The 23,919-nt window shown below is 34.7% G+C and overlaps 2 protein-coding genes and 2 long non-coding RNA genes across 4 annotated transcripts in view; all 4 read right to left on the bottom strand.

The window, feature by feature from the left end:
• Positions 1-23,919, bottom strand: part of LOC140144384 (uncharacterized) — a 76,154-nt gene that overhangs the window by 19,939 nt on the left and 32,296 nt on the right. The window lies entirely within an intron of this gene.
• The window catches only part of LOC140144388 (uncharacterized), a 112,353-nt gene that overhangs the window by 65,933 nt on the left and 22,501 nt on the right, over positions 1-23,919 (bottom strand). The gene's annotated exons all lie outside the window — the stretch shown is intronic.
• The window catches only part of LOC140144386 (uncharacterized), a 77,870-nt gene that overhangs the window by 33,344 nt on the left and 20,607 nt on the right, over positions 1-23,919 (bottom strand). The gene's annotated exons all lie outside the window — the stretch shown is intronic.
• On the bottom strand, positions 3,953-4,644 carry LOC140144376 (uncharacterized). The gene has a single exon (XM_072166194.1). It carries the CDS (start codon positions 4,642-4,644, stop codon positions 4,000-4,002), a length of 645 nt encoding a protein of 214 aa, XP_072022295.1. The 3' UTR covers positions 3,953-3,999.

Here is a 23,919-nt window from a genome sequence, read left to right as displayed (position 1 = left end):
CTGTCTGTCTGTCTTTCTTTCTTTGTCTTTCTTTCTTTCTTTCTGTCTTTCTTTCTTTCTGTATTTCTTTCTTTCTTTCTTTCTTTCTTTCTTTCTGTTTCTTTCTTTCTTTCTTTTTTCTTTCTTTTTTTTTTTTTTTTTTCTTTTTTTTTTTCTTTCTTTCTTTCTTTCCTGTGTACATATGATACATGTGGGTTTCTGATTAACCTCATATTTGGCCATACTAAAAAGTGCCCATTTTTGCGGTCTTCGTGCGAATTTGTTCCACTTTTGCACGCATGTATGTGGCCGTTTCTTTCTTTCTTTCGTTCGTTCGTTCTTTCTTTTAAACCGGTGATCACCGGTTTAGTATTCAGCTCTTTTACCTAAAACAATGCGATAAAACATGGATTTTGGAACAAAATAAAGCTTGTTCGACGAAATAAAAGGTATGTTTGTATAGCTAAGAACATGTTTAACCTTGTTGTAAAAGTTTAATTTGGTAAAATCGTAATTTTAACCTTATATAACTCGGGTGGTCTAAAAGAAAAGATCGCCTTTGTTTCTGTTTCATCAAGTAGGCCTATACTATAGCAACATTGGGTTTCAAGAAGGTTGAGTTACATAGGCGTAACTTCAGGTGGTGGGGTGGGGGAAATGGTAATTATGGCAATTGGTATCGCTTTTACCAGCCCAATAACGCGTGTTTGCATATTAGAATTTGACCAAAACACACATCCATTTTGCGTATTTTTGGTAGGCCATACCTTTTTTTAACTTCTTTCTTTCCATTTGTCACTTCCCCTTCCTTTCTTTCTTTCTTTCTTTCTTTCTTTCGTTCGCGTTCGTTCGTTCGTTCTTTGTTTTCTTTGATCTCTTTTCGACACATCCTTCCGTCCTCACTTTCTTTCATTCCTACCCTTTCCCACCATTTATTTATTTATTTCTCGCCAGGGCTCCTTGTCATCAAACCTTTCTTTCCTTTCATTTCTTTCTTTCTTATTTTCCTTCGTTCTCAGTCCTTCTATCTCTCTTTACTTTTGCTCACATCATTTCTTTACTTCTTTCTCATTTTCCCTCTGTGTCTTTTTTCCTTCTATCTATATCTCTTACGTTAGGTTTTTCTTTCCCTTTCTCCTACTCTGTCTTTCTTCCTCTCTAGGCCTACTCAAGTTATAGTCAAACGCATCAAAACTCAAAATTTATTTTCAAATTACAAATTTACATACCTTTAAAGGCCCATTCAGTGATTTGCTCATCCGGACGATCGTAAAAATCATCAAAATTCAGATTTTGGTACCTTTGTAATTGGCATAGATGTGCTAACATAGCCTGCTAGTGGTTCGGTCGAAAGCCGTGTATTTTAGACAAAATAAAGCATTTGCATGATTCTGGACTTTTGATACTGACAGTACAAAAGTCCGACTCGAGATCGAAAGAAGCTCACTCTCCACGTACCAACACGCGTTGCGTATTGTTTCTACTACTTATTACATCAGTAGCTACTATTTTAAACAAAATACACAATTTTAACTGTTTTTCATATTTGAATTGACCGTTAGTTTGCCTCGGTGACCTTTAATTGCTTATTTTGTTTTCTACTACAAAAATTAAGCGTCTGTTTTAAATCAATTTAGACTCTACTTCCCCGTGTTAGAAACACTGGACTAGGAAGTTGTTCCAGTCGATTGGTGGCGCACTGTACGAAAATCTCGATTTTCTCGAGTCGATCTGAGTTGAAGTAGAAAACCTTTCTAAAACTTCTGTTTTTGACTAATTTGTCGATGTATTCAGGGAAAAGTGGTTTAATGAAATTCTGTAGACTTATTCTTTATTTCTAAGCAACTCTGACAAATTTCCATTTTTTTTAATGTTCCTGTGAAATCACTGAAAGGGCCTTTAAATCAGTTGCGTGTAGCGTGATATGGACAGGCATGTGCCTCCGATCGATCTGAAAATTCAGAAAATTCCACAGGAAAATTGCCGAAAAACTGCGGCCATCAAGCCCCCCCCGCCCCGTGGTCGGTGACCCCCCTCAATATGATGACATAACTACTTAAAATCGGTAATAGCATTTACTGTCGCAATTTTCGTACCGTCTCTGCCATTTTTGCGTCTTGAGGTTGACGCGTGCTGGGTTGCTATGCGTGTGTGCGTATTAATGTGCGTAGGCCTATAGCATGGCAACGAAATGACGGGCCACCATTGGTTGATCCACCAAATAAATCCAAATAATTATTTGTATTTATTAATTTATCTATTTATCTATGCAATTACCATTCATCTGGAAATGCTAGAACTTATTTATTTATCTATTTATTAATTTATTTGTCATCTATAATCTCTAACATGATACCGATGAATCGATCAGTTCCTCTTCAAAGTATCGATTATCGGCAAGTTCCTCTTTAATAGTATAGATGTCTGAAACACCCAGAAACAATGTCGGGAAAAGCTGCAACATTGCGGGCATTTAACTGCCAACAATTGTTTGTTATTTTCCCAATTTTATAACAGAAAATGGTGTGAAAATGGCATGTATAAAAAAGGAAATTCTGTAAAAGAAAACCAGAAAAGTTGTGTCAAAAAAAGGTCGGCCAAAACAATAACAACAACAAACAACAAAAACAAAACAAAACAAAACAAAACAAAACAAAACAAAACAAAACAAAACAAAAAACAATAAAACAAAACCCTGGAATATTGACAACCATTGCAGTTTTTAACGATATTTTCTAACAGTATCTGTTTGTGGAGTTTCACTCATGTAGGAATCTCTTCCAAGCTTGTCAAGTTTTCATGCCAATTCCTGTTTACTATAAATACCCTGGATGTTTATTATACTATTTGCTGAGATTCTTCCCATTCAGAATCATTACTGTTTATTCCCGACATGATGAATGAATGATTTGATAATTATCTGTACTAGCGGGACACCCGCGCTACGCGCGGGTCCCCGCTAGATGAGTAAATGGGAGCGTTCACTAAAACAGGAGGAATTACTGAACAGGTAGAATCATTGAAAAGGTAAATTTTATTTATCTGAACCTGACCCTCTTTAAGCCTACGTTTCCATTTTAACTTCTTTCTTTCTTTTTAGTTTTTTCTACATGGGCCAATTTTGTTCCATTAAAAAAAAAATCTGCTGCTAAGCTTCCGATTTTCCGTTACCATGTTTTTTTTTATTTATTCAACCCCGTTCCCGTTATTTTCTAAATCTGTCCTTTCTTACATTTCCATTGTAGCTTCTAGTTTATTTACTGCATAGCTTGTGATTTCCCGTTTTCATGTTATTTATTTAATTCTGTCCTCAGTTTAATAGCTTTTTTATTTAAACTTCCTGATTTTATTATAGCTTTTTCCCCCTTTACATTTCCTGAAGAATTTCTTTCTTTCCTTCTTTAGCCTATTTTATTCCCGGTTTCATTTTGTGACTTAGTATAACCCACATACTCGTACAGCCTGTTTGTCCTCATTTTGTTTTCTTTTTTATTTATAGTAGGCCTACCTCTTCACGTTGTTTATACTTTTTAACACACATCTGTTTCCCGTATTTATTACGCTACGGTCGTTCACCCGTAATATCATTCATTACGTGACTCTGCGTCGTTTACGCGTGCCATGGCGTGGTGCTGCGTTACCCGCGCGGTATCGCTGCGCTACGCGAGCGGCTTGGCATTAGATACGCCCGTGCGACGCGCAGGCCTAGCTTAGTAACTGACTCCTCTTTTTGTTTACCTTGGATAGCAACGGACCACATTTTCACTGATTTTGAGGCCAATTCTTGACCGTTTTCAACCAAATAAAGTTTAAACACGTTCCCGTATATTCATCGATCTCCCGTATGAATTTGGCGACATTTGGATCGAAACTGACGGAGCCTTTATAGGCATACACAGATACATAGATAGATACATACAACATTCCCCTATTTATAGTAAGATTGTAATTAATAGCTTTATCTGTAATTTTGAAATACTAAAAGGATTTCATGTCGCTTACTACTGATGAATGATATAATTAATGAGGTTTGTCGTCTGTATGAATCTTTTCATGCCGTTTCTTGTTTCCCAACTGGCTGAATGATTTGTTACAAAAGCTACATTGATGAAGTTTTTCTCCTGTATGAATCATTTCATGCCGTTTCTTGCTTCCCAAATCACTGAATGATTTGTTACAATACCTACATTGATGAGGTTTCTCTCCTGTGTGTATCTTTTCATGCCGTTTCTTGTTTCTCAAGTCGCTGAATGATTTGTGACAATAGCTACATCGATGAGGTCTTTCTCCTGTGTGAATCAGTTCATGCCGTTTCTTGTGTCCCGATTGGCTGAATGATTTGTCACAAAAGCTGCATTTATGGGGTTTCTCTCCTGTGTGTATCTTTTCATGTTGGTTCTTGTTTCTCAAGTCGCTGAATGATTTGTTACAATAGCTACATTTATGAGGTTTTTCTCCTGTATGAATCATTTCATGCTTTTTCTTGTTCCCAAATCGACTGAATGATTTTTCACAATAGCTGCATTGATGAGGTTTCTCTCCTGTGTGGATCATTTCATGTTCTTTCTTGTGGCCCAACTGGTTAAATGTTTTGTTACAATAGTAACATTTATGATGTTTCTTTCCTTGCTGGCACTTTTTAGCGTTCAAATGACCTGGAACCATTTTTGATATACTACGATCTTCGCGCTTCCTTTTTCTATGTATATCCCCACACACCCAGCCTTCGGTTTCAAGTTTGGATTGCTGTACCAATAAGGCTTAATACTCAGCTCATGGTTGCGAAGATGTGATTTGTAACGTGGAATGTTATCAGTAAATCTTCTTTTACAATACTTGCATACGGGGTCTTGAAGCAAACTCCTTTGTTGCGTAGGTATTATCACGTTGTCTGAAAAACAAACAAACAAAACAAAAAACAAACAAAAACAAAACAAAAAATAAATAAATAAATAAATAAATAAATAAATAAATAAATAAATAAACAAATGTATACAGATGCTTTTGAGCCGTTCTCAACTTTAATTTCCCCTCTTTTACAAAATTATTCACTTTTATAGTAGTTTTTAAAGCTTTTTTGGACATAAAATGCATCTATTAATGCCAAAAGTGGTGGCGCTATTTAGTTACTGGAATTTACCGTTTCAAGCTTTTAATACAAATAATTCCTTTTATTGTTTAATAAAATATGTTTATAAAATATCCTTGTTGCTTGTTTCACCTATTCTAGCAGTTTTCATGGCGGTATTAATCACCTAACCCTTGCAAATAAAGAAATATGATTTAGGATAAATAGCGCCATCTATAGTTTGCATTTAGTTAATAATGAAGCCAATTCTATATTCATCAAACAGCCGTGAGATATATCTGCTCCCATATATAACACGTAATAAGTCATTCTTTCCTTCTATCTATACAGCGTTCAGCCTATTTATACATGCATATGATGCACATCATATTTCTTTATTTCTAGCAAACACCAAACATCTGGACTGACATCATACTTATTTCTGAAAAAGGTGCAATCTGATTCTGATTTGTAAATGACGGGTTAAAACACCGCGGTACATCTTACGCGAGGTAGGCTTACCCCGCTATAAATATGCCAACAATTTAAGGCGGGATGTTTGAACTTGAAGATGTCAATATTGTAATAGTATTTATTTCTGTAAAGGAGATGACTTTCCTTCTCAAATAATTTATTTCTTTTTTTATTTGTTTTCTTTCTTTCAGTAACTTCTTTTTCCATTTTTTAACAAAGCCGCTGCTTTGTATTTTTTAACCTGATATTGCGGATGTTGTACATATAAACATTTTTAACAATTAGATTTAAGTTCAGTTCGTCTTTCTTTTTTTGGGATAGGCTTTTACGATGGGAGTTCATAACAGATAAGTTTTTAGCGAGTTCGCGGTCGGATTTAATCAAGCTTTCGTCAGAAGCAGCTCTTCTTCAGGAAAGTAGCTAAGAATGATAATTGTAGGCCGCCCCTTGCCTACTGGTGGCTTTGAAAAGAGCCGTTCACTGAAGTATGTCTCTTGTCAACAGAGAACAAGCAGATTTCGCTTATCTGCTGATGTAAAAGGTTTAGCTCTAAAAAGAGCCGTTCACTGAAGACTCTCCCTTGTCAACAGAGAACAAACAGATTTAAAGGTTTGGTGGCTCTGATAAGTCACTGAAGACTCAGAACTACCAAAATTAGCAGATAGGCGAGGAGTACTTGTTCTCTGCTGACAAGAGGCAGTCTTCGTGCATGATCAGAATTACTCGAGAACTCTAGCTTTTGCAAACGATAGTTTATAGGCATTCGATGCTAGAGTACGTTTTTTTTTTGTAAAATTTATTTTGTTGAAATGATGACATTTGAATGAAAGTTATTTTGGTGAGTCAACGGAATCTTTTGAGTAAAGTTTGTCTATCCAAATTTTGTTGAAGCGCAATTTTAGCAACGATGCGATCTCCCGTCGTGATCGGCTTTATTTAACTCTGAACTCCATTGCGTTACACGATGTCATGTTTCAGTGAATATGACTAGATTTTGAATGCGATGGTCTCTAGCTAAACACAGCACAAGAAATAAGTCCCTCTCTCAACATTTCGTCATAACATTGTAAGGTTTCGTTTTCACCCCCAATAAAAACTAACTTTGAAATATTTATATGACTGTTTACTCAGTATTGTGTGAATATGAAAGATGACTTCAGGGCTGAATGAGCCCAAATTGGAAGACAAAAACTGCTCTTTTCAAAAGTCACAAGTAGGCCTATATGCTATGGCCTTTGATCAGTCTGAGCAAATAGTTCCTGCGGAACAAAGTCTAGTTTAATAAATATAGAGTCTACTGTCAGAAACTCACCGGAGAATGCTCCTTTCAAATCAAACTTGAGTGCGATGCCTTTACAAGAAAACACCAAACTCGTGGCAACTAGAACTTGACCTGAAGAGACTTCGTAAACGATGTATTAAGCAAAACTATGGAAACGACACTGATAATAACATATCCGGGCTCGGGAGTAATAAGCAGAGGTATATAAATTGCAACGAATACGATCGATAGTAGGACGAGTCTAGCTCTCAATATAAATACACAATACACATTTTCATTCATCGATATTTTTTTTTGGCAAAATGTATCTGAAGTGGGTTAATCCACTTATTTGATCCACTTATTATTCACCCAGAATTTTATGGGGCCTTATCATTGGTTCAAGGGCTTGGGGAAAACTACAGAAAACCACATGCTACAGTGCAACAGAGCATAAATGCCCCAAACTGAATTTTCGACAAATTGACACATAATTTAAAATCTAGATTAAAGTGAAAAATGTCACTTACAGCATTTTTTGATCAAACTCTGATCTTTAATAAGGTTGCAAAATTTGACACGTTTTCGTTCATTTTCATATAATTAGCATAATAAAAAGAAATGTATGAAACAAATGATTTTTTTTTTCGTAAAAAGTAAATATGTTTAAAAAATCAAACTTACAAGAAAGATTGGCTCTTGTCAAGTCCTACAATTCTATCAGAGAAAATGTGCATATTTGTATTAATTTTTTTAATTAATGGACATAATATTGATTAATTAATTTGCGATAATATATTTTTTTTATCCTTTACCACAATTCCAAACATGTCAAGCAATATGTCAAATTAAAGCTAATGAAATGCTTTATAGATTTGTCAAAGAACATTTTGCAAAATGAATTTAGTATTTTAGTTAGAAAATTCCAAACATTCAATTCCAATTTTTTGCTATACACGCACAGGAGCTGTTCTTTTAAAATCCGCGCCTAATCAATTATGAGTCTTTCATTCTATTGTCAAAGTGCTGTGCTCCATGTAGCATTATGGAGTGACCAGGTCCTTTAGTATGATGATTTTGTAGCAGATGACAGTGCTCATTCAAGCATATCAAGGTCAATTAGTAGCAACTTGCTGAATGGCTGGGCATTATCAGCTGTCAAAGAGATGCCATATGCAGCTGCCAATCACAGTAGAGGTTTGATAACATTTTGTTAAAAACCCAAAAGTGGTATTTGGCAAAACTGTGCATGTTGGTACTTGATTATTAGGATTCTTATATGTTGAAAATCCCTTGTAGTAGCATTTTTATGTGTCGTGTATATTGTTCATAAATTATATAGCTTTTAAATTTTGGGCATTTATGCTCTGTTGCACTGTATAACCCCCGAAACACATTACGTTTTACAGTTTTATGTTGGGTTATATAAGAGCTCAAAAGGCCAAATAAAAACAAACATGTTTCACGTCCCCTCCCGCTTTGCTTTTTTTTTAGTATCTTTAATTAAATTTATATGTTTTGAAATGAGACATAACTTTTTCAAATAATATGTTGATTTGATTTTTATCATAGTCTTGCTAACATACAAGAAACACTCCTTGGACGGTTTGAGATCATTGAGAACAACAAAATAGAAAAATAAAATGCCGGTTTATATTATTATATAGGTCTAAAGGTATAGGCCTATACCTGATGTGCGTTTTTGAGCAAAGTGGCATTTGCTTATTCAGTAAAACGCTCTCATCAGGTAATACACTTAAAAGGAAAATATTTGACACTTTTTCTTCAAACTGTCTATTCTTTCAATAAATGCAATAAAATAAAGCAACTTTTTCTCCTTATAAGGGGATACAACACCAAGTCCTTCCACATTTGGTGTAATCCTGATAATAGTAGTCCCGGTTAAAAAGCTTAAAAATAGCGACTGAGCGAAATATACCAGCTTCTCATGGGTACCGAATTTTGCTTGTTTTTATGAAAACAATGAGGACTTCAACATTAAAAATCTGTTCAAAACATGTTTCGAATCGATTGTTAATAAGTGACAGGCTGCCAGAATAGTGTCATGACCTGGTAAGGGCGCACACCACCAATAGAGCGTCCCATTGAAATGCACATGAAAATGTCTCTTTTCTTGGCTCAATTTTAGACCTTTTTCGACAACAAATTGAATATAAATATACCACCAATCGATTGCAAATCGATGAAAATTTAATATATGTTTCAATGTTTCCGATTAGATTTCGAGACATGGTCGTTTAAACAGCACCATTACCATTTTCGACCCGTTTCTACCCTGAAAACCCGTTCCTGGTCATTTTTTCAATCCGAGGGCCTACTTTGTCAAAACTTGGGTTTTACAATTTTTTTTGAGATCTGGAAATTCATGTATAGGTCTCAAACGTTTATTTAAGCTATGACATTCATTTCTTTTTGATTCCAAGTCCACAGAAAGGTCCAGATTTTATTTTTACCGGAAATCATCCACATTACATCGCGCGCGGAGTAATTTGGAGGTGTGCGCCCTTACAATGCATAAAGCCAAGTCGGTTCTTTTTGTTATATAGATTTGGAGTGCAGCGCGATATATTCAAAGTTATTTTCACTTATTGCTATGGTAGTTAATCCGTTTTATTACGTCATTTCGCCAGCGTTAACTAGATTTCACGATACATGTATAATTTGTGCGGAGTACCATTATACGGAAAGTCTACATTATTCGACACAGTCAAGTACGACGACCTAGCGTGCGATCTAGTCATTATAATAGGTGTAGGGGTGTGGGGGTGTGTTCAGTATGTGTGGGGGTGAGTGGGGTGTTAGAAGCATACCTTTTTTCACTTAATTATACGCTTAAACACACCAAATGTAAAGTAAACACATGTGCATTATTTTTTACTTTCTAAACAATATGAAAGTAAACATGTTGAAATGTTTAGAATCTAAATACGAGCGTACTCTCATGTGTTTACTCTTTGTGTTTATGTTTTTACTTTGTGTTTACTCTGGTGTTCAGGTGTCCTATACCTTTACTGTGTAAATGAAAAATTAAACACCTTGCAGTGTTTAAAAAGTGTTACAGAAACCCTAAACACTTTACAGTTTACAGTGCAGATTAATCTTTATTCATATTCTTAAACATCAAAACCACAAGAGAATGTAAAATGTGCCTAAAAGGCCAGGCGACCTGATGAGAAGGACATTCCCCTTAAACACCAAACAATTTAATGGGAATATATGTACTCTGTGTTCAATTCTGTCCCCATTCACAACTTCAGGACATACCTCTGCCAATTATATATGTGTCTTCAAGCAAAGAACCTCAATTCAATTGTCGGAACGTCTCAAAATCCATTTATGCCCAAATCGTTCTGAAGTCGGGAGTATTCAATTTTCAGTTTTCCACATGATTGTACAAGGCATTTGCAAAGCTACATTTTGCAGACAACCCCATTGAATTTGAACATTTAGTTCCAAAGATATGAACAGTTGAAATGTTTCCAAAACAAGAGACAGCAAAAAAAGAAATTATTTCCTTTGTCAATATTTCTGACTTCCGACTGATTTTGCTTGATCACATCACATTAATAGTATATGGTACGGTGTTATATCCATAATTTGATGTGATAACATGATTTTAGAAATGTTTGCTTCTGTGAAGCATTATAACTGCTGTATACTTTACAGGCCAACCTCACTTATTTTATAACAGACTTACCCAGATATTCTATAAGGCAAACACGTTTTTTCAATGCAGAATTACACATAATTTATTTCTATTATGCTTGGATCCCATTGGGCTGTTCCATTTAAAATCCACACTACCCCTGTGGTCCGTGGAAGATTTTGGAAATATCTTCCACAGGGGAGTATGAATTTTAAATGGAATGAACAACTTAGCAGCTCCATTTGAAGCTCACCCTCCATCTGTGGAAGATTCGGGTTGAATCTATCGCAGAGGGTGTATGAAATTCAAATGGAGATGCCTTACGGGATCATTCCATTGGAAATTCATACTCCCTTTGTGCAGGATATTTCCCAAATCTTCCACAGGGGTAGTGGGGATTTTAAATGGAATAACCAATTGTGGCTGCTTAAACGTGAGGTTGGACTGTACTTATTTGAAATACTGTGAGGGTATTTCCATGGTAACGGAAGGATATTTTGACTCATTAAACAACATTTCAAACTTGAGTTGAGAACCACAAATACCTTTATTAGTTACAAATGTACATCAAACATTTTTGGAAAAACTACCTTTTGCTCGCCTTCATTAAATTGCAGGAGCTCTGTTAATCACTCTCCTGAGTTTACCAAGGTGCTCAACAAAGAGCTCAATCTTTTAATATCTGTATTAAAACATACGGATTCAAGTAGTGAGGAGCTCAGCAAATCATACTCCTGAAATGTTGTTAAGGAGAGCTGTATGAGCTCTGGTGCAATCGAGCGCGCTCCTCAAAAATGAAGGTCTGCTTTTGTGTAAAATGCAAATGTACATCAAACAAATGTTACTGTTACTATAAAATACTATTTTCAAATTCCACATCTTTTTTGGCGAAACTACCTTTCGTGTAAGATACAAAATGTACATCAAACAAATGTTACTGTTACTATAAAATACTACTTTTAAATTCCACATCTTTTTTGGCGAAACTACCTTTCGTGTAAGATACAAAATGTACATCAAACAAATGTTACTGTTACTATAAAATACTTCTTTCAAATTCCAAATCTGTTTTTTTGCAGAACTACCTTTCGTGTAAGATACAAATGTACATCAAACAAATGTTACTGTTACTATAAAATACTACTTTCAAATTCCACATATTTTTGGCGGAAACCTTTCGTGTAAGATGAATATTAATAAGATTGGTAACTGAAGGAAAATGGGCAAGATTGTTCCACCTAAAATGCACTTGGCCTAAATTCTGCCAATTTTGTAAGGCAATCTGTTTACAAGGTGTTGAATGCAATCCATGATACACCACTTTTCATCTAAAATTATGTGTTTCCACAGTATAAATACATTGTATAAAGCCTTAAGGTGACTGTGCACTCTCATAGTTAATGCATTAATTAAAGGTGATGACATAATAACTTCTTAATTATTCATGGAAGATGTTTTTATATATCTTGCTTTTTTTAAAGCATACATTTTTCAAAAGGAAAGTAGTCAAGGAATCTAAATATAAACACAAATTCTGAGGTAAAATGCAAAATTTTTGAGAAAATCATTAAAAAAAAAATCATTTTTTGCCTCAATGTTTAGAAAAAGGAAAAATCCAAAAATTGGCTCTTGTGTGTTTTTTGTAATCTACGTATGTACATACATGTAGATATTCCATTCTAGGATTTTTTTCTCATTGTTTAGATATTGGCCTTATTGATCAAATAAGGCTAAAAATATGACATTCCTTTTTGGCTAAATTGGGTAAATATCCAAAAAATTAAAAATTCATATACATTTCATGGAATGGAGTGTCTACATGTAGATTACAAAAAACACACAAAAGTGCATTTTTTGATTTTCCTTTTCTTTTCTATAGTGTGCTCAAATAATCTAAGGCAATCGTTTTGGTTTTTTTGTGATATTCTCCCATGACAGCACTTTTAATTTATGCATTTCTGAGAGGTTATAAACCATTCGTAACCGAAGGGGGCAACAAAAGGACAAAATACATACAAACCCAAAAAATACGAAAAATACCACAGGTAAATTAAACTTCCAACCCTCATTGTATAATTTTATTTAAAAAACCTGTGATAAACCTTAATGAGAGTGTGTAAATTGGATATAAAATATGTCATTTTTTCTAAAAAATATAAAATTTGGCAAACAAAATTATAACAGATTTTTGAACATATTTCAACTGTAAGGTGCCTCAAATTAAAGAGCGTGTTGACCAAATTTGCAATTGCATCAAATTTCTAAACATTGTTCAATTTTGGTATCATACATTGTATCCTAGCTGTATTGCGTGGATTTGATTTTTGAGGAACACTTATTTTGCGCTCTGCAGCAACCGCAAAAATAAAAATGCATGATTGAGTTTTTTCATAAATGTATAGATGAGTTGACCGCAATGTTTATCAACAAAGGCAAGTGACTGGTATATCGATATGCATGAGCGAACCCTGTGAAACCACTAGTTGTCCACTACACTGTTCAATAGCCTTATTGTGATGTGGCGAGAGTTTTAAAAACACGAGGGCAACAAAATATGATGCTCACGCATACTGCCAGGCAAAAAATAATGGAAATTGTGATGATGCGTGCGAATACTGCCAGGCATTGACGTCAGAAGTCAACTCATCCATACATGTCTATGTAAGAAAACTAAAAAATCATGAATAAAAACAAGCAACGCAATATGTGAACAATTTTCACACTGAAAAATTACCACTTTAACAGTAAAATTACAAATATATTTTTGGGACAGAAGAACAACAGATTTATGTAACTATCGAAATCCTTTGATGATGGCTTTATATTCCATGTTCTTATAAAATCAAATGATTTGTGGAATTACAGGCATATTTATAAAATAATATTTTAGTGTTTGCATCAATTCGTTTTATCAATAGACTACATTCTAGGTTGTTGATACACTCCCTGCACACCTGCCCCCTCACAAACTTACACCCCACAAAAATACACATATTTATTTATTTATTTATTCTTTCTTTATCCAGGGTAACCTCTTCAGTATCTTGTACTGATCTCCAAGAAGGCCCTGCACTTAATTACAAAATATACAATACTTAATAAATAACATAATTATGATAATCAAAACAAAGCTTAAACTTTCTTATACATAAATAATGGAAACAAAGAAAACATTTAAAGAAAACTATGTTAAATAGAACATTGAGTAAATACATTTTTAAACATATGAAGGTTCATTGAATCATAATCACTTCGTACATCAGATGCAAGTTTGTTCCATGCCTTGGCACCTCTATAATGAAAAGTACGCTTACCCTGATTATTGCTCCAAAGTGGGACAATAAGGGTTTTAGAACTTTGACTACGCGTACATTTACCATGCATAGACTCTGTAAAAGAAAATTGGGAACTCAGATAATTTGGAGCAAGACCTTTCAGACATTTAAAAACTACAATGAGGAGATGGTGTTCCCATCTTTTATCAAGTTTAAACCAATTCAGAGAATGCATTAAATCAACTATAGGAGTTCTAATGTCGGCATTGAGCAGAATTCTAGCAAGTCTATTGTGAAGTATCTGAAGAGAGTTGGATAAATCAGCATTACAGTTTGACCATACAGTACTACAATAGTCGAAATGGGGCATTACAAGTGCATTGGCAAGCATATTTAAAGTTTTAGGAGGAAGATAATATTTTACTCTACGAATAATACCAATACGCTTGGAGATATTATTTGATACAAAGGTTACATGATCATTCCAACTTAATTTTGGGTCAAGTACAACACCCAAATACTTAAATGTTTCAACCTTTTCAATAACATTATTTGCATGAGAAAGTGAAATATCATCAAATTTGTTGAGAACATGATTAGTACCAAAGACCATGAGTTTTTTTTTTAACATTAAGAGTAAGTTTGTTTTCATGAAACCATTTACCAATACAACTCATATTTTTGTCTAATTCCTGTTGGAGTATAGCGGGGTCAGAAGAGGAACATAAGAGAGTGGTATCATCTGCATACATCACACAATTACATGACACACTATCAGGCAAAGAATTAACATAAACAATAAACAACAGAGGCCCTAAGATTGAACCTTGTGGAATTCCGATATTAATGCTTTTGAAGTCAGACAAAGAGGAATTTACATTAACTCGCTGTGCCCTGTTACTTAAATAAGATACAAACCAATTCAGGACGTGATTTCTAATACCATAGTCATATAATTTGCTGTAGAGAATTTGGTGATTGATAGTATCAAACGCTTTTCTTAAATCTAGAAAGATAGCTGCTGTTGCTTTACCGTTATTCATGTTATGGAGAATGTAATCTGACACGTCAAGAAGAGTAGAGTTAGTTGAATGGTTACGTCTAAATCCAGATTGGGCTGGGTTTAAAATATTACACATAGTTAAGTACTTATACAACTGATCATGTATAGCCCGTTCAATTATCTTACTGATTATGTTCAAAACAGATATTGGCCTATAATTACATACATCAGATTTACAACCATCCTTATAAATAGGTGTTACTTTGGCAAGTTTCCACTCAGAAGGAAATGTTGCTGTTAATAATGACAAATTACAAATGTAAGTAAGCGAATGACAAATTACTGGGGCAGCGAGTTTGAGTAATTTCACATCAAAATTATCAAGCCCAGTTGATTTGTTGTTAGGAAAATTACAGATCTGGTCAAAAACATACTCTTCGGTTATTATGTCAAAATCAAACCTATTTTGAGTTACATTACAATTATGACTGTCATTATAATTACCAATACCATTGGTATGTAAACAATATCATTAACACTATCATCATTGACATTACTACTAGTACCACATGCATCACTATTAGACCCATTATTGCTATCAAATGTCTGTGCAAGATCATTGCCTATTGAACTGAAATACTCATTAAATTCATTAGCGGTTTCCAAGTCACTGTTAGTTAAACCAGTATCATTTTGAACTGTTTTGACACAGGAGTTCTTTTTTGGAATCAATTTCTTAATGGTACTCCAAATCTTTTTAGAATTGTTAACATTTTGATTAATTGCATCAGTACAATACTTCTTTTTTAAAGACTTACCCAAATTATTCACCTTATTTCTGAGAGTTTTAGCTGCTTTCCAATCATCAGGATCATTGGTCTTATGTGCTTTAGAATAACAATAGTCTCTATCTTTTGATAACTTAATATAATTACTATTGATCCAATCAGGAAGTGAACCCTTAACTCTTCTTTCTCTAATAGGTGCATGCTTGTCACAGACATCAATAAACTTATTCTTCCAGGCATCCCATGCACAATCAACATCAGAAATATTTACAATTTCATTCCAGTCCACATTTTTTACAGAATCAACAAATTCTTTATCATTAAAGTTCTTAAATGAGCGAGATTTTACTGTTTTAGGCACTGCTTTAATTTTCTTATTTTTACGTACAACATATATAAGTGAATGATCACTGAGTCCCAGACTATGAACACCTGAAGAAGACACCATATTGGAGTTGGTTTAAATATAAGATCAATGATAGTTTTACTGGTCTCAGTAATTCTAGTATACTCCTTAATTAATTGATATAAATTACTATGCTTAGCTATATCCTTGACTTTGTGAGAATCATTTCTTTTACAAGTATCCAAGTTGAAATCACCAAGTATTATTACATCCTCATACAAGGAAGTGAAGTGTTGGAACAGAGAATCTAATTTACATAAGTCCTCAGCCTTAGTGTCTGGTGGTCTATATACATTACCAAGAAGAATAGGCTTAGTTTGTGGTAACTTAATCTCTATCCAAAGAGTTTCTATATCCAAAGAGTTTCTATATCATCATGGTTAATTGTCTTCAGATGTATCACTAGCTATTAAACATAAACATTTTACTGTAAAAACAAAGTATCATACTGGATTACTGCACACAAGTATTGGCATACTTAAATAGCAATATTTTAAAGACACCATGCAACGCCTAAATGACCAAAGAAAGTAATCACTAAATGGATAATTTTGTTCTGCATACTTGTATTTTGACATCTCATTCAGCACAATTTGAATGGAGAAAGAGAACATTTCAAAAGTGACACATTTGTGATATTTCTCCCTTCAGGGCAATTCCCACCAGCTTTTGTAACGGGCGCATTACAATGTGACATATTAAGTCACTGTGCTCACAATTGGCATGCTTTGAGAGAAAAGTAAATGTTTCTCACTTTTGAAATGCTCTTTTTTCATTTCAATTGGTATAAGTTGAGAAATAAAGTGTCATTATACCGAACGAAATATCAAGATACGCAGAACAAAAGTGTCTTATATTAACTACTTAACAATGTATTTGGTAATTTAGGTTTAGCGTCTTTAAGATATATTAAGTGTATAGATACTTTTTGTGCGCAGTTTCATTCGGTGTGCAGGGAATGTATCAAGAAGGCCATATCTACAATAGCTGCCATATAGACATTTGACAATTTCTGCATTGTCAATATATTACTCTCAACTCACTAGTTTAGCCAGCAAATTGCAGAATTTTGTTGTGACGATAAATGATTCGATAATTGGATATTGATCATAGTGCAGTAAACCATGATAACCATTCATCAAGTGAACGTTTTTATATACGTAATACATGCATTAATTGCACGGACTGAAGCGATGGTTTGTTTGTGCGTTAATAAAGACTTCACTCCTTGTTAACCCTGCAACCTAATCAGACGTGCTCTGGTTTGGCTCATGATGATTAGTTAGATTGGTCAACATGATAACGATTATATTGTCATCATGTCTTGCACGTGAATCATATTCAATTATACTTATTATGATGCGATGTAACTCTGGTAAGACTTTATATTAATACATACATTATATTATTTTGATCAGCTTGTCTGACTGTGTAAATTCATAATAAATTGTTATACTTTATTTCTGTTTCATCTGATTCATTTCGTAATAGTCATTCCCGTTTCCGTTCATTCCATCATCCCTTGGGACTCCAAATCTGGTACCTGTCTCTCCTTTCCCATGGACTAATTCCCCAATAAAAATTCATAACAATTTCAACAATATTTTTTAACAGTGGCTGTTTGTGAGGTTTCGCTCATGTTTAGCTTTTGGTATTCAAGCTTTAACGCCAATTCCTGTTTACTAATGCCCTGGATGTTTACCACATTATTTATCAAAATCTCTCCATTCAAAATACTGCTTTTTCCTGACATTCAAATTAATGCTTTGATAAATACCTGTATTATATGCATAATCTGTATTTTTGAGACATTTCACTTCCCAAATTGGATGAATGATGTAATTAATGAGGTTTCATTCCTGAATCCTTTTTTCATGCCGTTTCCTGTGTCCCGAATGGCTGAATGATTTGTTACAATAGCTACATCGATGAGGTTTCTTCTCTCCTATGTGTATTATTTCATGTTGTTTCTTTTCTCCCAATCGGCTGAATGATATTTCCCAATAGCTACATAGATGAGGTTTCTCTCCTGTATGAATCTTTTTATGTTGTTTTTCTCCCAAGTGGCTGAATAATTTATAACAATAGCTACATTGATGAGCTTTTTCATCCTTTGTGTAGCTTTTCATTATGAATCAGTTCATGCCGTTTCTTGTTTCCCAATTGGCTGAATGATTTGTCACAATAGCTACATCGATGAGGTTTCTCGCCTGTATGAATCAATTCATGCTGTTTCTTTTCTCCCAGTCGGATGAATGATTTATTACAATAGCTACATTGATGAGGTTTCTCTCCTGTATGAATCTTTTCATGTTGTTTCTTTTCTCCCAATTGGCTGAATGATTTATTACAATAGCTACATTGATGAGGTTTCTCTCCTGTATGAATCTTTTCATGTCGTTTCTTGTTTCCCAAGTTGTTGAATGATTTGTCACAATAGCTACATTGATGAGGTTTCTCTTCTGTGTGAATCTTTTCATGTTCTTTCTTGTTTCCCAAGTCACTGAATGATTTGCTACAATAGCTACATTTATGGGGTTTCTCTCCTGTGTGAATCTTTTCATGCCGTTTCTTGTTACCCAATATGCTGAATGATTTGTTACAATAGCTACATTGATGAGATTTCTCCCCTGTATGAATCTTTTCATGTTGTTTCTTGCCTCCCAGTTGGCTGAATGATTTGATACAATAGCTACATTCGTGAGGTTTCTCTCCTGTATGAATCTTCTCATGTTGTTGCTTGATTTTTAATGTGGCGAATGATTTGTTACAATAGCTGCATTGATGTGGTTTTTCTCCTGTGTGAATCATTTCATGTCGTATCTTGTTTCCTAATTGACTGAATGATTTGTTACAATAGCTGCATTGATGTGGTTTTTCTCCTATGTGAATCATTTCATGACGTTTCTTGTGTCCCAACTGACTGAATGATTTGTTACAATAGCTACATTGATGATGTTTCTCTCCTGTGTGTATCTTTTCATGCCGTTTCGTGATTGTCAACGCGGTGAATGATTTGTTACAATAGCTACATTGATGATGTTTCTCTCCTGTGTGAATCAGTTCATGCCGTTTCTTGCTTCCCAAATCACTGAATGATTTGTTACAATAGCTACATTGATGAGGTTTCTCTCCTGTATGAATCAGTTCATGCTGTTTCTTGTTTCCCGATGTTGTGAATGATTTGTTACAGTATCTACATTTATGAGGTTTCTCTCCCGTGTGTATCATTTCATGTCGTTTCTTGTTACCCAAATGGCTGAATGATTTATTACAGAAGCTGCATTTGTGAGGTTTCTTTCTGTGGTCTTTTTTGACCTTTTTAGTGTTCATATTACCTGGAGCCGGACCTGAAACCTTTTTTGATACACGAGTATGATCACATTTTCTTTTTCTACGGGTTTTGATGTATATCCCCACACAGCCAGCCTTTGGTTTCAAGTTTGGATTGCTGTACCAATAAGGCTTAATACTCAGCTCATGGTTGCGAAGGTGTGATTTATAACGAGGAATGTTTTCAATAAATCTTCTTTTACAATACTTGCATACTGGATCTTGTAGCAAATCCCATTGTCTCTTAGGTCTCATCCTGGGAATATCTGAAAAATAAATAAATAAATAAATAAATAAATAAGGACCACTTCATGCATATACGGTACCATACCTTTATTTTCAAACTGAGACTTTTTCGTGTTGAAAATTACGGGCGCGTTACTTGAACCGTCGTGACGCCATACAAAACGGTAATTTCAACGTGGAGTCGTGGACCGTGCGTACATACCGGGAAAAGGCTAGGCAAATCACAATCTCTTGGTTTTTCTTTGTTTGTTTTTTTGTTGTTGTTGGTTTTTTTTTTTTTTGGGGGGGGGTTAAATACGGCCGATTTCACACGCATTTCAATGGACAATCTGCAAGTACGTATGAACCGCAGGTATTAATGAAGTCAAATTTTCACACATCACTTTTGTTTTATTATGTTTTCTTTAACAAAAGGGGCCACATAGGTAGACTTTCCTTTGTATGTTCATTATCCTTAACTGTCTTCAATATATGGACAAATTGCACGTGCATTTTCATCTTCAAGACTGGCTCAATGCGCGACCTTGCTTCGATACAGACGAGCCGAGATTTGGAGTAGATAGACAGGCGTACGATCACGGCGTTTGGAATCGCAACGCTTCTTGAGGCCCAACAATTTGCCCCAATAGACTTAATTTTCAACAAGAATTTGTCTTTAAAAAAGACAAGTTCACGGATCAGGTGTATAGTACATGTAAGCTCATGTACTTTGAGCTACTTTGGTCTAACATTCAATACCGGTATTCATAGCTAACCTACTCTGCACTTATTCGACAATAAATAAGTGATATGAGGCTTAATAATGATACCTGCGTCTTGACTCTGGAAAACAATATTTTTAAAAACCTCATTTTGCATTTAGTTTTTAAGCTACCTCGGGAGTACAGGATCTCGTTTTGCATTTAGGTCTTTATTGCGTTGCAAAGTAGCAAAACTTTCTTTATATATGGCCCAATTCGGGCCTGGAAAAGGCTATCCCCTCTTACAACCTATCGACAGGTCTGATTTCTATAATGAGGTGTCACCGGGTTTGCAAGAGATAATAATACCAAATCTAACCACCATGAAATTTACCACATCACGACCAAGCTCACATTGGGCGCCCATTCCTTTTAAAGGAATTTTATTAAGTCACCTATGGTACTAAGAAACAAATTTGGCTATAACTACGAAGAAAATTGTATCTTATCACAAGTAAACAAAATAATTACACAGCTTGCTCTTGCTAGCTTTTGTCAGGGTCATGTGTATGAACATGAACACCAATATTATACAGGTTTATAGGCCTACACATGGGTTATTACAAGAGTCAATAAACATTAGCTAACATTCAATTAACTATAGAGTATAGATAATGGACTTAGTTTTGTGCAATGTAGTCATTTTCTGAAGTAAATCGCTTGCTGCACAGTTTTATATACAGACTATGTTTACTTTGTAATCAGGCCCCTGCTAGTTTTGATTAACCAATCAGTTAAGTGTATTGTCAGCATGTGATGGCTATAAGCCAATTGAAAACATGTTTCTAAAAAAGGCTAAAAATTCCTACTCCTGGACAGACTCTTTTCCGGGTTAGGGCTAATTAGTAAGTTGTCATGTGTGGCAAGATTAGATAAAGGCATACAAACTAGGGTAAGAGATATTAGGAATTATTTCCTAGACTCTTATAACCACAGGGCTGATGGGCTACATACCTATTCATGACACAGGATATGTAAGGGATAAACTGTGCATATGAGATGTGGGGGAAAGTGGCATCATTTCACTGCCGTGAAAAAACATTGATCGAATGAAAAGGGGAATGAAACAGTTGCATCTTTTTATTCCTCGGCTTGCTCTATGGTGTCTGGTGCTCCTTCGGCATCTTTGAGCAATTTCCAGTATGACCAGAAAGCTGGAAAGTTGAGAAAATCAAACGTAACATAAAGAAATAACTTTGTGGGCTTGCAGCATAGGCTACTTTAATTTTGAATGATATTTCGGAGAAATTTAACATGTTTAATTTGGACTCGGAGAAAACATGTGACAGCAGAGAAGATATAAGGAAGAGGAGGTTAATCCAGCTATCCTCAGACAAAATATGTGTGAGACCGCTCATTCAAAGTAAATGATGCATTACCCTCTATAGCCGCTAAACAATAGAATACCACAATGGGGTTTGAACCCGGGACGGATGTGATACGCAAGTTGCAGCTAACTAGTTTTAGGGATAGGTCAGTGCTTGAATGTCATCATGCCATGCGTACCATACATGCAGGCCCTGTCATGCAGTAATTGTTCAGATAAAATATGACTGAAGTTCCATGGCAAATTACAAATTTCGTCGCTTCTTGTCACTTTCAGCCTCTATTATTTATGATAGAGGGTGTTTTCAATTAGCAGAATATCTTTATTAGGTTTACAGGAAATGACAGGAAAATACATAAAAAAAATTAAATAGAAATGATCAACAATCATCAATTCGGTTTCGCTTCGTTATTCCGAAGGGTCGTTATTCCGAAGGGTCATTACTCCGAATCTTTAACAATATCCTAAAAAATTCTTCTTTAGAAATTTATATGTTTACAAAAAAGTGCGGATTGTGAGGGAAAGTTTTTACAATATTCGGTTTCTTTCTTGTATTATCCACATGTGGTATCCCATTCAACAGTAGGTCCTTAAAGGAGTATTTCGTGATCCTAGCATCCTCTATTTAGGTCATTTTTCATTAGATATCCACGAAAAAACCTATTCCCAAAATTTCAGTTGATTCCGATTTTGCGTTCGCGAGTTATGCATGATTATGTGTATTACACTGCTCCATAGACAATGCGTTGTAATTTCGTTCTGGTGCACCAGAACGAAATTCAAATTTCACGATATCTTTGCTAAACGAATTAATCTGCAAGAAATATTTTGTACATAAACATTATGTAGCCAGAGGTTTCCAGTGATATAAAAATCTGAACTTTTTTTGAGAAAAGTGGGGGGATGAGGCTGTGGATCACGAAATGCCCTTTTAATACACGGTTTTCATAACTTTTCGACACATATCACATCAAAGGCTACTATAAGTGGATGTCCAACTACTTCAGAATAAAGGACTATGAATAGATGCGACAGGATTACCTACGGGATTATCTCAATTGTATAATTCTGTTAACCCTCCTCTTCCTTACATCTTCTCTGGTGACAGCCATAAAGAACTATATACATGGCCTTTTCGATTTCACGTCAATGATTTACAATGTTTTCGTCTTTAAAAATGCCCCGGAAAAATGCTCAATGATGACAAGCAACCCAAGGTTCCTTATTTCATTAGACGGTGTCAGAGACTAGCCCGGAGCAACAAAATAATACCGTCAATTAACTATTTTATTAATACAGGGTGTCCCAGAAAAAAATACCGAGCGAATAAAACCGAACGTAAGTCGAGAAATAGACATCAGAATTAAAATATTTAAAATGTGGCGCATAGCCTATTTTGTTGTGCATCACATAAATTTTTTTATTTGATTCGGTTGACTGGTTGCGAAGAAACAAACGATTACATAATGCGTGCATCAATGCAGTTCATTCCAAGTTTGTTTTTTTCATACCGTCTCACTGCTTCCTAAAGTTTGTGCATCTCATCATTTTATAATCCGACGGTGTTATGTCATTCATGTTTTCACTGAAGATGAATAACAGTTTGTCCGAGAAAACTTTGACTTCTGCAATTGGAAGCTTTTCAACTTTAATTCTTTATGTTGTGCAAATATGTTATATTTTAACTTTCCAAAAAACATTTGAGCCAAGAATGACATTATGATCAAGTGCTTATAGCTTTACGTGTGATTATTGATACCATGCAACATTAATGTTGAAGTTTTAAAAGATTTAAACTTTGCATTATAATTTCTGGGAAATATTCCAAAAACATTAATGTGTGTGAGAAATTTTTTAAGCCAGCTGGAATTCTTTATGCAACATTAATGAAAAAATATATTTATAAGTACCGAGCATCATAATTACATGCAAGCTTTCATTTTCAATATCGTGCAGGCTTTCAAATTTGAACAAAACCTAATTAAATGTTTTACAAGAAACAATCGTGAGAACTTGTACTTTTTCGAAATTTGTACTTTCTCGATAAGAAACAGAATGAAAGCGATTTCACTGACCAAAATATGACGCCCATTTACAGTTAACCACTAGTGCGCATTGTGTTGAATGACCTTTCTTTCAAACTTGGAATGAAGTGAATTGACACATGCGTTATGTAATCGCTAATTTCTTCGCGATCAATAAACCGATTCCAGTAAAATTAGCGTATCAGATGCAGAATAAGATGGGCTACACGCTGATGATTTTTGGTTTCTGATGTTTATTTCTCGACTTACGTCCAAATTCATTCGCCCGGTAATTTTTTCTGGGACACCCTGTATGCCTACTAGTGCA

The sequence above is a fragment of the Amphiura filiformis genome, unplaced genomic scaffold (assembly GCF_039555335.1).
Source record: "Amphiura filiformis unplaced genomic scaffold, Afil_fr2py scaffold_51, whole genome shotgun sequence".
NCBI classification, from domain to species: Eukaryota; Metazoa; Echinodermata; class Ophiuroidea; order Amphilepidida; family Amphiuridae; genus Amphiura; species Amphiura filiformis.
Note: the sequence above shows the minus strand (reverse complement) of the source record. Positions and strands in the feature narration are given on the sequence as shown.

Coding starts and splice junctions, on each gene's coding strand:
- LOC140144376 (XM_072166194.1), bottom strand. CDS start 4,644: ATGGTTCCAGGTCATTTGAACGCTAAAAAGTGCCAGCAAGGAAAGAAA.